The sequence below is a fragment of the Ranitomeya imitator genome, chromosome 2 (assembly GCF_032444005.1).
Source record: "Ranitomeya imitator isolate aRanImi1 chromosome 2, aRanImi1.pri, whole genome shotgun sequence".
In the NCBI taxonomy this organism is placed as follows: domain Eukaryota; kingdom Metazoa; phylum Chordata; class Amphibia; order Anura; family Dendrobatidae; genus Ranitomeya; species Ranitomeya imitator.
Window position 1 is genome coordinate 583,353,189 of NC_091283.1, and position 17,279 is coordinate 583,370,467.

At 41.9% G+C, this 17,279-nt stretch overlaps 1 protein-coding gene across 1 annotated transcript in view; it reads right to left on the reverse strand.

Annotated features, from left to right (window-relative positions):
• Positions 1 to 11,629, reverse strand: part of LOC138665085 (protein-glutamine gamma-glutamyltransferase 5-like) — a 105,854-nt gene extending 94,225 nt beyond the window's left edge. The window contains exon 1 of the mRNA XM_069752258.1: positions 11,492 to 11,629. Within this exon, the coding sequence (XP_069608359.1) occupies positions 11,492 to 11,501 (10 nt within the window). The 5' untranslated portion in view covers positions 11,502 to 11,629. The remainder of the gene's footprint in view (positions 1 to 11,491) is intronic.
• Between the last annotated feature and the right edge of the window lie 5,650 nt (positions 11,630 to 17,279).

The window sequence follows — 17,279 nt, forward strand, 5'->3', positions numbered from 1 at the left end:
TGCAGCAAAACAAACTAATGACACTACCACCAGTGTGTTTCCCTTATAGTATGGCCTTTTATGCTGTCATACAGAGTTTTTTTTTCTCCGAGCGTAATGCTTCTCCTCTAAACCAAACATTTCTAGATTGTTCATATCCATTCACAAAATATTGTTTCAATAGCCTTCTTTTCACATTACTCTTGGAGTGATCTTTGTTGGCCATCCACTCATGGGGAATATGATAATCATGTTAAATTTCCTCCATTTGTGACAATCTGCCTGACTGTGGATTGGTGGAGTCCAAACTTTATAGATATGTTTTGTTAAATTTTCCAGCTTGTTGAGCATCAACAACTTTCTCTTCTTAGGCTACTTTCACACTTGCTTTTTTCAGCTTCCGTCACAATCCCTCATTTTCAGAAAAAAATTTGTAGGATCCTGCATTTTCCCATAGACTTGTATTAGCGACGGATTGTGATGGATGGCCATCCGTCGTGTCCGTCGTGCACTGGATGCGTCGTGTTTTGGCGGACCGTCAGCATGAAAAAATGTTCAATGTATCGTTTTTTCGCACGTCAGATCCGGCATTTCCTACCGCGCATACGTGGCCGGAACTCCGCCCCCTCCTCCCCGGGACTTAGAATGGGAGCGGATGCATTGAAAAACTGCACCCGCTGCCCAGGTTGTGCCGAATTTGCACAACGTCCGTCGGTACATCGCGCCGACACTTTGCGACGGCCGCGTACTAAAGCAAGTGTGAAAGTAGCCTAAGGTTCTAAAAAATCTTGTTTGATTGTGACATCTTACATCTCTACTAACATTAGAACATCAAACTTTAACCCCTTTACCCCCAAGGGTGGTTTGCACGTTAATGACCGGGCCAATTTTTACAATTCTGACCACTGTCCCTTTATGAGGTTATAACTCTGGAACGCTTCAACGGATCCCAGTGAATCTGACATTGTTTTCTCATGACATATTGTACTTCATGACAATGGTAAAAATTCTTTGATAGTACCTGCGTTTATTTGTGAAAAAAATGGAAATTTGGCGAAAATTATGAAAATTTCGCAATTTTCCAACTTTGAATTTTTATGCAATTAAATCACAGAGATATGTCACACAAAATACTTAATAAGTAACATTTCCCACACGTCTACTTTACATCAGCACAATATTGGAACCAACATTTTTTTTTGTTAGGGAGTTATAAGGGTGAAAAGTTGACCAGCAATTTCTCATTTCTACAACACCATTTTTTTTAGGGACCACATCTCATTTGAAGTCATTTTGAGGGGTCTATATGATAGAAAATACCCAAGTGTGACACCATTCTAAAAACTACACCCCTTAAGGTGCTCAAAACCACATTCAAGAAGTTTATTAACCCTTCTGGTGCTTCACAGGAATTTTTTTAATGTTTAAATAAAAATGAACATTTAACTTTTTTTCACAAAAAATTTAATTCAGCTCCAATTTGTTTTATTTTACCAAGGGTAACAGGAGAAAATGGACCCCAAACATTGTTGTACAATTTGTCCTGAGTACTCCAATACCCCACATGTGGGGGTAAACCACTGTTTGGGCGCATGGCACAGCTCGGAAGCGAAGGAGCGCCATTTGACTTTTCAATGCAAAATTGACAGGAATTGAGATGGGACGCCATGTTGCGTTTGGAGAGCCACTGATGTGCCTAAACATTGAAACCCCCCACAAGTGACACCATTTTGGAAAGTAGACCCCCTAAGGAACTTATCTAGAGGTGTGGTGAGCACTTTGACCCACCAAGTGCTTCACAGAAGTTTATAATGCAGAACCGTAAAAATAACAAATCATATTTTTTCACAAAAATTATCTTTTCGCCCCCAGTTTTTTATTTTCCCAAGGGTAAGAGAAGAAATTGGACCCCAAAAGTTGTTGTACAATTTGTCCTGAGTACGCTGATACCCCATATGTGGGGGTAAACCACTGTTTGGGTGGATGGGAGAGCTCGGAAAGGAAGGAGCGCCATTTGACTTTTCAATGCAAAATTGACAGGAATTGAGATGAGACGCCATGTTGCGTTTGCAGAGCCCCTAATGTACCTAAATAGTAGAAACCCCTCACAAGTGACACCATTTTGGAAAGTAGACCCCCTAAGGAACTTATCTAGATGTGTGGTGAGCGCTTTGACCCACCAAGGGCTTCACAGAAGTTTATAATGGAGAGCCGTAAAAATAAAACAAAAATTTTTTCCCACAAAAATTATTTTTTAGCCCACAGTTTTGTATTTTCCTGAGGGTAACAGGAGAAATTGGACCCCAAAATTTGTTGTCCAATTTGTCCTGAGTGCGCTGATACCCCATATGTGGGGGGGAACCACTGTTTGGGCGCATGGGAGGGCTCGGAAGGGAGGGAGTTCCATTTGGAATGCAGACTTAGATGGAATGGTCTGCAGGCGTCACATTGCATTTGCAGAGCCCCTAATGTACCTAAACAGTAGAAACCCCCCCACAAGTGACACCATTTTGGAAACTAGACCCCCTAAGGAACTCATCTAGATGTGTTGTGAGAGCTTTGAACCCCCAAGTGTTTCACTACAGTTTGTAACGCAGAGCCGTGAAAATTTTAATAAAAATCTTTCCCCAAAAATTATTTTTTAGCCCCCAGTTTCGTATTTTCCCGAGGGTAAGAGGAGAAATTCGACCACAAAAATTGTTGTCCAATATGTCCTGAGTACGCTGATACCCCATATGTTGGGGGGAACCACCGCTTGGGCGCATGGGAGGGCTCGGAAGGGAAGGAGTGCCATTTGGAATGCAGACTTAGATGGAATGGTCTGCAGGCGTCACATTGCGTTTGCAGAACCCCTAATGTACCTAAACAGTGGAAACCCCCCACAAGTGACCCCATATTGGAAACTAGACCCCCCAGGGAACTTATCTAGATGTGTTGTGAGAACTTTGAACCCCCAAGTGTTTCACTACAGTTTATAACGCAGAGCCGTAAAAATAAAAAATCTTTTTTTTTCCCACAAAAATTATTTTTTAGCCCCCAGTTTTGTATTTTCCCAAGGGTAACAGGAGAAATTGGACCCCAACAGTTGTCCTATTTGTCCTGAGTACGCTGATACCCCATATGTTGGGGTAAACCCCTGTTTGGGCACACGGGAGAGCTCGGAAGGGAAGAAGCACTGTTTTACTTTTTCAACGCAGAATTGGCTGGAATTGAGATCGGACGCCATGTCGCGTTTGGAGAGCCCCTGATGTGCCTAAACAGTGGAAACCCCCCAATTATAACTGAAACCCTAATCCAAACACACCCCTAACCCTAATTCCAACGGTAACCCTAACCACACCTCTAACCCTGACACATCCCTAACCCTAATCCCAACCCTATTCCCAACTGTAAATGTAATATAAACCCTAACTGTAACTTTAGCCCCAAACCAAACTGTAGCCCTAACCCTAGCCCTAACCCTATCCCTAACCCTAGCCCTAACCCTAGCCCTAACCCTAACCCTAACCCTAACCCTAGCCCTAACCCTAACCCTAGCCATAACCCTAGCCCTAACCCTAACCCTAGCCCTAACCCTAACCCTAGCCCTAACCCTAACCCTAGCCCTAACCCTAACCCTAACCCTAGCCCTAACCCTAACCCTAACCCTAGCCCTAACACCCTAACCCTAGCCCTAATGGGAAAATGGAAATAAATACATTTTTTTAATTTTTCCCTAACTAAGGCGGTGATGAAGGGGGGTTCGATTTACTTTTATAGTGGGTTTTTTAGCAGATTTTTATGATTGGCAGCCGTCACACACTGAAAGACGCTTTTTATTGCACAAAATATTTTTTGCATTACCATATTTTGAGAGCTATAATTTTTCCATATTTTGGTCCACAGAGTCATGTGAGGTCTTGTTTTTTGCGGCACGAGTTGACGTTTTTATTGGTAACATTTTCGGGCACGTGACATTTTTTGATCGCTTTTTATTCCGATTTTTGTGAGGCAGAATGACCAAAAACCAGCTATTCATGAATTTCTTTTGGGGGAGGCGTTTATACCGTTCCGCGTTTGGTAAAATTGATAAAGCAGTTTTATTCTTCGGGTCAGTACGATTACAGCGACACCTCATTTATATCATTTTTTATGTTTTGGCGCTTTTATACGATAAAAACTATTTTATAGAAAAAATAATTATTTTTGCATCGCTTTATTCTCAGGACTATAACTTTTTTATTTTTTTGCTGATGATGCTGTATGGTGGCTCGTTTCTTGCGGGACAAGATGATGCTTTCAGCGGTACCATGGTTATTTATATCTGTCTTTTTGATCGCGTGTTATTCCACTTTTCGTTCGGCGGTATGATAATGATATTGTTTTTTGCCTCGTTTTTTTTTTTTTTCTTACGGTGTTTACTGAAGGGGTTAACTAGTGGGCCAGTTTTATAGGTCGGGCCGTTACGGATGCGGCGATACTAAATATATGTACTTTTATTGTTTTTTTCTATTAATTTAGATAAAGAAATGTATTTATGGGAATAATATATATATATATTTTTTTATTATTTAGGAATATTTTTTTTTATTTTTTTTTACACATTTGGAATTTTTTTTTTACTTTTTTACTTTGTCCCGGGGGGGACATCACAGATCGGTGATCTGACAGTTTGCACAGCACTCTGTCAGATCACCGATGCCTGCTCTGAGCAGGCGCTGTGAAGCCACCTCCCTCCCTGCAGGACCTGGATCCGCGGCCATCTTGGATCCGGGTCTGGAGCAGGCAGGGAGGGAGGTAAGACCCTCGCAGCAACGCGATCACATCACGTTGCTGCGGGGGGCTCAGGGAAGCCCACAGGGAGCCCCCTCCCTGTGCGATGCTTCCCTGCACCGCCGACACATCGCGATCATCTTTGATCGCGGGGTGCCAGGGGTTAATGTGCCGGGGGCGGTCCGTGACCGCTCCTGGCACATAGTGCCAGATGTCAGCTGCGATAGGCAGCTGACACCCGGCCGCGCTCCCCCCGTGAGCGCCGCCGATCGCGCTGGATGTACTATCCCATCCGTGGTCATAGGGGCCCACCCCACCTCGATGGGATAGTACGTCCGATGTCAAAAAGGGGTTAATAGATCCCAGTTTTTTAAATAAAACAGGTTCCCCACTCACATCCGATTGTTCTCAATTGAAAACACCAAACTCATTTTACTCTCAAATTATCAGTTAGTCTTAAAGGTTCAAATACTTTATCCACACGAAGTCATGTAGTTTGGATTGTTTCCATTTTAAAAGAAATTACAAAGTCTGATATTTTTGACTTATTTGTTTGTAATTTATGACTTTTGTGAAAATCTGATATAGTTGTAGAACAAATTTATGCAGAAAAATGGAAAATGATGAATGGTCACAAACTTGCAAGTTAAATAGGGGTTCCTAGAAAAACGCAGAAAAGTTAAGGGTGGACACGATTGTGGCTCATACCATGCACTTTCTACAGTTTATGTCAATTATATGGGAAAATCAACCTTGTAGAGTGCAAATTCTGTTCACTTTTTTTTTTTTACAGTTTACGAATAACATCCATAGGGCAACATAGACAAAACATGTTCTGAAGAAGTATATTATAAGCATCACACTAGGTAGATTTTCTATCATACCATTTTGTATCTGTAATAGGAGACACACTAAAACAAACTTGAAGTCTACTGTACACACACTTGTGGTTGGGGACTCTAATATTTGACAATTCTGGAATGTTTTTACATGCAAGACTGTAAAAACTAGAACAACATGATATGCTTGTCTGCTCAGTAAACTCCCTTTATTATCATCTTCTAGATGTAGGCATTTTGTTTTTATAGATATATTATTTCTGCAGATTTTTTTGGAGCTGAATATGGTTTTGAAAGCATTATGTCCACCACACCTACCCTTTATTTACACATGAACTGTCAATCAAAGCGAACATTCCACCTTGTCACACCTCAAAAGTGTGGCTTAATGCCAGTGAAATATATCAGGAAATTGAGCATGTCATCACTCTGATATTTTTTTTTTCTGAGAGAGTTCTGTATCTATAATTTGAGATATTTGCAAGTTCTGAAAAACTTTCTTAAGATTGCTGTATGATGAAATTACATTAAAAGATTGTCCAGGGCTTTTTCAATGAATGCAGAAAGCAGGGAATGCTTGAAAATAGAAAAATAACTTATGCTTAACTACTAACCCCCCCCCAACATACCATTTATGCTCGTGTGGAACCAATAATATTTGGCTACATGAACACTTGTGCACTTAGCCTAAAGTATATGTCAGGAGTAGAAATGAGTGACTGTTTATTCAAATTCACTGATTTGACCAAATTTTCTTCAATAATTTGATTTGTTGCAAATCTCAAAATTGAAAAGCTTGTAATTGCTTAGAAAATCCAAGTGGGGGAGATTTGACAGAGATGACCCCAATGTTCATAGGAGCTTACACTCTACAGGGGAAAAAGAGAGGACCTTGCTGACCATAAGAGCTTACGAACTACAGAAGAGAGTGAGGATCCTGCTGACCATGAGAGCTTACACTCTACAGGAGAAAGATACTTTGGAAATTGAAAATGACTCTGCCATGCAAACTGTGCTCTGCTGGGAACCGCATATATGTGAAGGTCTCGGTACTGACCACCACTGTACAGTATGATAATCCAAAAAATGTCATAGCTGCTGGACATTATAGGATTATAGGAAGGTCCAAGCAGCCACGCACAAAGACATTAGCTTACTCTTTTATGCTTATGCTTCAGCAGTGTGGGAAATGGTGATGGGAAGTTTTTTTTCTTTTGCAAACCATTAATTGAATTTCAAAATGGTCTATTTTGCCTGAAACTCAAAATTTCAGACAATTCGACACAAATTCAATGAACTGTGGATCCATCTCTTGAATTAACTTTTCCCGAAGCATACTGTAAAAATGCCATATGTGACCATTTACTAGAAAAAGATTGAAAGTGTGTTCTTTTAGCCTCCACCTGGCAGGTATGCCCATAAATTGCATACTGCACTCTCCTTTGTAGAGGGCTACTGCAAAAATACATATATGTTTCTTTACAATGGGTCTAAAAATAACAGCCACAGCCACAAACATAATGTATACTTAACCTTAGTGAACTATTTGGAAATGATGACCACTGAGGGCAATCATTAGCACCGAGGAACATATTCCAACTGCAGTACCATGACCAATAAGGCCAGCAATTATTTGCAGTAATCTTATGTGCCGACATAAAGACCTGTCACTGGAGTGATGAGAAATTTAGCAGCTAGACATAGGTTATTTTATTATTTTTAATAAATTCCCTGATTTGTGCTCTCTTTCAAAACACATTGGACACGTTCATTTGGATTGTGATGGTGGGAGAGCCACTAACAAGTATTGGTTCTCTTTGGTAAACTCACACTGGTCACCTAATACAGAACATTTATTGGAATTATATGTAATACTACAAGAGTCTTAGCTATCTACTCCTTTTGTATCATATTTTCATAGGTCATTTATTTCCAGACTTGGTTTGTATTCATATTTACCAACATAATAATCTACTCTATTGCTTGTTTTTTTTCTCAGATTCCAGATTTTGATGTGAAAGAACCGTCACCACAATGATCTTGTAAATTGCTATGACTGAGCATATAAGTTCATCCAAAACATATATTGAGACTATATCCTGACTTCTAGGTACTCTGCAGTATGAGCTGCCACTAGAGCTGTCTTCAGGTTCCCCTTGACAAAGACATTTCCAGCTGGTGCTGGTGTTGAACAATGTACATGTATCTGCAACTTCAATGAATCTGGCGTAACAATTAAGAATTAAAAATTATGTGAGCTATTAATATTTACAGAGAAAAGTTTGTATCGGCAGATGCTTCCAAGTATTAATATCATTAACTGGACTGGATTATTTACTGGGCAGGTGGCAACTCTGATTTCCTCCAGCTCCTAAAGATTCATAGTCTTACTATAAAACTGTGCTAATATTGTATTAATTTTGACCGTATGCCATGGGTATACTAAGTGTTTACAATGTTAGTCGCAATATGCTGTCATACCTATCAGAGGCCACAGGCTCAAAATGGCTACCTTGGACAGGCTTGGCACAATTAACTCTATCTGGCAGATTCCAGAGGAACCCAATCTTCATCCTTTAACCCCTGTAAAGGGATATGGTTTTACAATGGGGTACACCGGATTGCTTCCACTGAAGTGCTGCCGTCAAGAGGAGAGCACCAGAGGCTGCAAGGGTCACCACTCACCAAGCAAGGTCAAAGTCAAGAAGTAATATCAGGAACAGAAAAAAAGGATGGTCAACATTCAATTAAAACCATAACTACGTGATCCAGCAGCATCAAAAGTCCCAGGAATAAAACAGGACTGATGCTGTCACCAGCAACAAAGGCTCTGCTCCACCTAGGGGCTGAACTAGAACCTAAAGGGAAAGGAACCAGAACAGATGTTACATATGCCAATGGATTATGCAAAGTGGCTACAATGACAGAGTCCAAGACTAGACTGGATATTAATATGTACATGTGGTGTTTCACCAGCTTAGCATAAAAATCTTAGTAAAATGAAAAACAATATTGCTGTCCTTGGGTCTTATTTACATGAGTTGAAATGGCTGCTTCATATGCCTTGCATGATTGTATTCTTGGTTATTATCTGATGACTTAATGTCAGAGCCCATCACGGACCAAATATGAAATATCACACTGCTACCAGACCCTAACTGCACCAATGACTTAGATAAATTGATTATTAATTGTCCTACTGATACAAAGTTGGCATCACATACCATACATTTTGTACACTTATTGAAAGCTGATGACGATTCATTTTTTCATCATTAAACCTAAGATTACCATAATAAAAGGATTATTCAGACATATAAAATTCTTCAAAAGCAAGATTTAAAATTGATTGTAGGTTATGGGGAACCTCAAGACACTAACAGCAATTTCTGATCACTTATTTGCTTAAAACAAGACAGATGTTAGACTAAAGGATTTCTGCTAAAAAGTATGATGGACAATTATGTTCTCCTGCCTTCCAGAAGAAACAGGGTTTCCAAACCAACATGGTAAAGTAGAAGCCAATATTTGTCTATTGAATTTGATAATCAAACAATCTCCATTCTCCAAAAAGTTGGATACAATCAGAAGTGTTTCTAACGTTCTACAGTAGGTTAATTCTTTGCTAGGTTTTTACAATAATGATACACAATAAGGCAAAAACAGCAACATTTTTGCCACATACTGATTTTATCAAGCAAAAAAAAGATGAAAATACAACAGTCGAAAAGCTGGATATATAAACACCTAACACTGCCTCAAACACAGTGTGTGATCACTGATGACAACACTTAGAGACCCAGGTTGGAAAGACTAAAGGTACCGTCACACTCAGCGACGCTGCAGCGATATAGACAACGAGCCGACCTAAACTAGATCGCTGGAGCGTCGCTGTTTAGGTCACTGTAGAGACGTCAAACACAGCAACTCCAGAACGATGCAGGAGCGATCCAGTGATGTAACGGCGACTCACTTCTCGTTCTCGCTGGTTGTTAGCTCCATGTCAAACAGCCGGAGTGTACCGATCCGACACACATCTAGGGGCCCTATGTTCGTTGCTGGCGTCGTTGCTTTTGATGTCAAACATGACGATACACGCCAACCTGGCAACGAAATAAAGTTCTGGACTTCTAGCTCCGACCAGCGATGGCACAGCGGGATCCTGATCGCTGCTGCGTGTCAAACACAACGAGATCGCTATCCAGGACGCTGCAACGTCACGGATTGTTGTCGTTCTCTTTGCAAAGTTGCTGAGTGTGACGGTACCTAAATTATCCTAATTAGTCTGCTAATCACCATGTGCAAGGAGTGAATTTCCTCTTTCACAGTAGTTTCCCAACTTACGAATACCCAAACAGGAAGCTTTAAGCAAGTACTACACAGGCTGGAAATATTTGACTGCAGATCTCACTGCAAATCGCAGCAAATAGACAGTAGTGTTAGAAATGGATTCCCTGTACATGTCCTTCGAATTTAACCACTTTTACATTAATAGGATTAAATCCAGAGTGAAAATCTGAAAGAGAAATGTACATGCTACAGATTTTAAAATCCCAACTGCGTGTCAATTTCTGCGCTAAAAATCTTCAACATGTGTACAAGGTTACATAATCACTTGCCTTCTACCCGCTGTGGATTTTACCTACTATAAACTGTGGATTTTAACATGTGGAGTCTTTGTGTGTATAACCTTCTTTTTCTCTCTTTATTATAAGTGGCACTTGACTCTGAGAGAAGTTGAATTCCATAGCTACTTCTTTTTGGCTTTTTCCTGACTTCACTCTCAGAATAAGAAGCTTCCAAGCATCATGTGATAAATTTGGCTTTGTCTTTGCCATGTTTTAGCAAAAAAACACACACAATTTTTTTTGTCAAAATTCAACTACCCATGACAAAATATGCAAAACATTTGGTCCAGTATATATTGAAAATTAACACATAAAGGGATAAAACAATGTCCAAACCGGTTTACTAAAATCACCAGAAAAATAGCATCACAACAACCAGACAGAAATAATCACACTTTAAAAAAAAAGCAAAATTTTAGGTCGCCACTTTACATCAAGTATACTTTATTCAAAACCTCAAATCAATGCGCCATGATTAAATACAATTAACAGTACCTGCATAATCAATGAGTGTTCAGAGATCACATGCACACACTGCGTTTTGTTTTTTATTTGCCAAGATGCAGCATACCAATTATTTTGGCGTTTTTGGTGCAATTTTTTACTGTGTTTTTTGTTAGGGTGCATTTGTCTCATGTGCATGCTGGTAAAGTTTAGCTCATAAACAAAAAATCTGATTCAACTTCGTCAGGTTTTGGCACCAAAACCTGATACCTATGTTTTTTGCAGCATTTTTTGCACCACCCATTGTCTTCAAAGGGTGAAAAACGCTGAAAGAAGTGACATGCTACATTTTGCTCTTTGGCAAACCAGTCAGAATAAAACACACATGTGTGTGCATGAGATTTCTAAAATCTCATAGACTTTGCTGGTGCTGTAAAACACAGCTGAAAATTTGCATTAAAAAAAAGCTGCAAAAACGCAACATATGAACATAGCCTTTTGGTCTCTAAGCACTGCTTTGCAGGGTCCCTAAGATTTTCATACATGCAGATTAAACAGTGCACAAAAGAAAGGAATAATACATTCAGAACAGCTACATCTGTACAAATGAAATGTGATTAAAAAAAGAAATGCACATATTTCAATAATAAAAAGTTAGAATAAAGTTCTAAATTTTAGGAAAGTAAAGTGTAAATCTCAAATTTCACCAGCATTTGTTTCAAAAGTCTTTTTACCAGTTTGAAATTCATTTTTATTAAGATTCTCTAATTTTCTAACAAGCTGGGATATAACTTTAGATCTCTACCCACAAATAATTTTTATAGGTTAAGGTAGTATTAAGATACTTACGGTAATTCATAGCGAGAAGCTACGGCTGATACTTCTCAGCTTCTTCTGTGCTGTGTAGACTGAAATGTATTCCCCTGAGATGAATCAACTCTTCTACATTTCTGAACTCTTAATCCAGCCTTCCTCCTCCTATTGTACGTGACACTGCCCTGATACTCGTTAGTCTGAGCATCTAAATTATAGGAAGTTAAAATACAGTATATACTTAAAAGGGGTTGTTTCATCATTTCAAATACATAAAATTGCAAAGCGCTTGTTAAAACAAGCAACTCTGCAATTTACTTCTTGCTAAAAGTTCTTTTTAATATTATCGTTTACTGCCCATTGCCTAGGTTACCGACCACCAATGCAGTCTAACAGAGATGGCCGGTCTCCTAGGAAAGGAGAAGAGAGATTACATGGCTGAATCCAGCCAGCTTCAGTTTCATTGCGTTTCTCCGTTCGTGTAGATGCATTGCTGTCTGCGTGCAGCTTTAGAAAGTTCACAATACAGACCAGTGGTACTACGATGCTGCTGGTCCAAACTAAATCAATCAGAAGCGCACTGTCCCTCAGGCAAGCAGGACGTTGTGATGCTACGGAGCGGTGCACTCCCGAAGAACAAAATGAGACAACCTCTTCATGTGAGGTACAGTTTATTGTGTAGGACAACTACTAACATTTATAAACATATAAAAGACAGCGCATCGGGAACTATTCGATTATAAAGAATTTTATTAACACATAAATTACAAAAAATTTGCTAAGTAACACATAAAAACAGTTTAAAAGACAATGTTGCAATGTAAAGAACAGAAGGTGTTTTTATCAAAGCCAACAATCTGAGAACATCATTTTCTAATTTCCTTTTATCAAGTCCTATGGGTATTTCAGAGAACCAGCAGTAGTGCTAGGTCAAGATCACATGCATTGGTCCATTATCACAGGTTGTATTTACATAGGCTGAGGAATGCTCTTTTCTATATTATCGGCCCCTGTCTAAACAAACCAGCAATCATGCAAAGAATGATCGCTTTCTTCATTCGCCAGGTGCTTGAAGAGTTTTTGAAAATAGTTGTCTTTGGCAGCACACTATCCTGTGTAAACAGGACATGCTGCAGAGAACAGCTATATTCTATGTGCACAGACCAGAGGCGCAGCTAGGGTTTTGGTTCAGGGGGGCCAAAACTTCTGAGTGGGCCCCTAACCAGGTAACCTTGATTACAACTCGGTGACGTGCCCTAATAGTGGAGGAAAACCTCAGCAGATGACAGCGCTATTACTTATGATAATCTCTATATAACGACCAACATGGGTATTACCTCCATATGGTCATATAAGAGATCACAGCACAGTTACAGATAATCTCTTACCGCTAACATTCTTTCTGATGGAATCGTTCATTTTTCCCGTCTCTTTTCCATCTGGCCCAGACTGACATGACAACTTCTTCCAGCTACAACTCGTCTGCAGAGAATATAACAAAGACATGTTTCACTTCTCATATTCCAGCCCCATCACCATCTATTCCCAACCTGCACAAACTCCTCACACTGCTGATATCCCAATACTGAGCTGCTGCCGTATGTGTCCCTATTACTGCACCTGATACCCCAATACGGAGCCGCTGCTGCCGTATGTGTCCCTATTACTGCACCTGATACCCCAATACTGAGCCGCTGCTGCCGTATGTGTCCCTATTACTGCCCCGATACCCCAATACTGAGCCCCTGCTGCCAAATGTGACCCTATTATTCCACCTGATACTCCAATACTGAGCCACTGCTGCCATATGTGTCCCTATTACTGCACCTGCTGTGTGGTTCTCTGAGCCCTCTAAATTCTAAAGCACCCCTCTATAATATAGTAATGCTGGGTGCAAGTGCCCTAGAAAACAGTGCCCATATTTTGCCTCCTAGAAAGTAATATTGCCTGTATGCCCCTTTGATAGCCACAGTAACCCGAGTTCCCCTATAACAAAAAGTGCCTACTTTACATTTAATATTCTCCCGAGTCTCCCCCCTGTACAGCTCCCTTATACACAGCATGATGCTCTCTTATACACAGTATAATGTCCCCTCACTGTATAGTACCACCCACGCAGTATATTGACTCCTTAACTATTTGATGGCTCCAACAATGTATAATGACCCCCACACTGTAATCTCCATACTGTATGATGGCCCCCTACATAGCCTCCATATACAGTAGCATAATGCACCAAATAGTCCACAATATAGTATAATAGGCAGATTCTATAGCATAAGGCAGCCCCCATAGGCAGACACTGTAATAAGGCGGCACCTTCATATAGGCAGACCCTGTAATAAGGCAGAACCCCCATAGGCAGACTCTGTAGTATAAGGCAGCACCCCCATAGGCAGACCCTGTAATAAGGTGGCAGACCCTGTAATAATGCAGTACCCCTATAGGCAGACCCTGTAATAAGGCAGCCCCCATAGTCAGACCCTGTAATAAAGCAGCCCCCCATAGGCAGACCCTGTAATAATGTAGTAGCACCCATAAAAAATAAATAAATACCTCTCTTCTTCCTGGTTCCTGCGCTGCTCCCGCTGATCTCCTGACAGTGGGCGCTGGGCAGTGACGTCATTACGCCCGGTGTCAGTGTCGGCGACATCAGATGCCGACACTGACAGGGGGATGATGGGAGAAGTAGCGTAGCACTCCTTCTCCCATCAATTCGATCAGCTGTATCAGCTAAATGCCGGTACAGCTGATTTTCCGTTGATGGCTGTGGGTCCACTGCTGGCACTGGGCCCCCCCCGCCTGCTCAAGGGGGGGCAGAGCAGGGAGATCGATTCTCCCTGCTCTGCCGCATAATGTAACTGTATCTGCGCGCTGCACCCTTACCAGTGGTGACCTACCACTGCCACTAACTGCTCCTATTTTTGCCCCTAACACACAAATATCAGAACAGTGTCAGCCATTATTATATTATACAGTGTCAGTTATCATACAGTATATTACACAGGGCAGACAATAAAGACAAAATGTACCCGATTTCATTAGGCAGACATGCACAGGAATGCAGGGCCCAAACCAACCGCCTGCACACCCCCTTACATACCTTCCTCCTAAAACAATGGTCATCCCCAACCAAGCGGTATCGGCAAAACAGAAACATACACATTATGACATATAGCATCATATAACACCAGGCTAGGATAAAAACATAAAAAAACACCAAACTTATTACATTCTACTTAAAAACATTGTTCCAATAAACCACGTTTGACCTATTCCTGTTCAGGACTGGTACAGGTCCCACTTTATTGGGACCCCCGAACAAACAGTTCAGTTCTTTCAAAAGCATGACCTAAGTTTGAGCCAACAGTTCTCTCCAGTTCACCATCACGTGAGCACAATCCTGGCGTAAGCCGGCAAGACCCTCGGGTTGTCCAGACAACAATATGGGTCCATTTGACCCCGGTAACCACTTCCTGAGACCCAGACAGACAGACAGTTCTCCATAGGACTCTCCAGGTCCACTGACCAGTCCTTAACTGACTTGAATGTCCACACTATTCTTCATGGCCCACATGGGAAAATTACTACAGCTCAGACCGTCCAGGAGCATGTGTGCTGCTTAGTTTACCTCCTGTAAACAAAATTTAGGTTAAACAAGGACATTTCACAGATCTTATCTCAGCCACACACAGTTCAGCAACAGTCCATAGAGCACCATCTCTTCATAAGGTCTGAGTTCTGCCATCCAACAGAAGGGGCGCAACAGGCGCAACGAAACTTGGAGGGGGAAAACAGTTCAAAACAATTACAGTATTTAACTGTGGCCATTCTCACTGCACTATCTTCAGGACTGCTGTCCTCAGGGACGCAAAATAGTCCCACTTTTACTTATCAGGGCTCCTGCCCACAATGACGCAGAACAGTCCCAAATACTCTTTTCCTTATGTGCAATGAGCACAACTTTCTTTCTGATAGGACAAATTGCAGTTACTGTCCTTCCTTAAAGCAGGTACCGGAGGAGCGTCCACTAGCCTCTGCTCCACTTCTTCGGTCCATACATCATTATCATCATCACCAGGGCTCCATGCCTGCACTGCAGCCGTTGCTGGAATCCTTCTGGCCACCGCATTCTCTGGTGTGCCAGAGCAAACAGACCTAGGCCTCATTGGTTCTGTAGGCCTTAGGTGTAGCGCTTCTCGCTCCCGGTCACATTCCAGGAACACCTGCATCTCTGCATCATTCACCACTCCTGCCACCCTGGCCGCTTGCCCTTCACCCCCCCGATGTTGCAGTGAGGGATCACAGGATGTGCAGCCAGCTGAGGTAGAGATACATGCTGGGGATGGAGGTCGCGGTTCCCAGGATCGGACATCCGCATACAAGGGCCGGGGCTCCAGGGTCTCGGGCAAAAGACTAAAGGCAGGAAGGTACATGACAGTGGGCCAGGTCTCATGAATCTGGGGCTGGAGAAAACTCACCGGCAGCTCCACTGCGACCGCTTTGCTGCTGTCGGTATCCTCCCCCACAGGGCGGTGCCGGCTCGGGCTGCTACACTCATTCAGCATCTGGCTCCTCCTGCTCTTCAGGAATCCATTGCAGGCGGTGGGATTTCTTCTTCCTTTGCCACACCCACCTTGGGTGGGCACCGCTCACCAGGGGGTGTGGCCTAGGCACAAGGCACCCTCTCCCCCAGATGAATTTTCACGCAATTTTCAGTTTAGAATGCCCACAATGGGTGGAGCTATCTCCAGCTTCTGCGCCATCATCTGCCATTTCAAAGTCTTTAAAGGCCGCCATCTTTGCCATTTCAAGGGTTTCTCCACTTTCCAAATGCAAGGCATCTGAATCTTGCTGACTTGTCCACTTTGTAACGGGGCCAGGGTGGTAGCCATGGCGAGGGGCTGCTTTTGTTCCACCCCGGCGCCCCGCTGCATTATTAAACTGTCCTTTTTGTGGTGTGCTGTGTTTGCAATATACTTCACCCACCTGTGGGTCAGAAGTTTCCTCAGCGTGCAAAGTCCAAATCTGCTTCAGCAACACACAAATATTCTCAAAGTACAGAGTCGTTATCATCAAAACATTACTTAACTTCATCAGCTTCATTACAAACACCATCCAATAGTCTTCACATGTCACAGATGTTCCACCTTCTAAGCTGTCCCTGGTCTTTCTTAACAACACCTCATCTGGTACCGTGATCTCCATTCCCCCAGTTTTCTGGATTGCCGGTCTAATTGATCCCCGGTGCTCCCCATCCACTTTCCCCTTCCTTCGGCAAAATTATAGGATTTCGCTTCTAATCCTTGTCAGATTGTAGGTCCCGGATGTCACGTGAGTTCCCAAAGGCCTAACCGCTGACCACTCCAACTGCCCAGATCACACCAGTCACGAAGACAGATGTCTCACCCTTTTAATCTTCTTTCTTCTTCTAGAACAATTCCTCTCACAGACTCTTTCCTCTCACAACCTGACAGCTCTGCTCCACTCTACTAACTCAAATTACCTCAGAGAGACACTCACCATCACTACACTGGCCCTGCACCCTTTCTCAACTGTCACTACTCTGACTAAAACCCACTAGCCCTCCTATTGGCTAAACTATTTAACTGTTACTGAACCATTTCTTATCCTATCTTAATCTAAATCTGAATCTAACATACAGCTCTATAGTGCCCTCCTTAACGCTAACCCACAACTACACTGCCATAACCCTTACCAGTGCTGACCTACCACTGCCACTGACTGTTCCTATTTTTTTCTTTATCACAAAAATATCAGGACAGTGTCAACCATTATTATGTTATACAGTTTCAGCTATCAT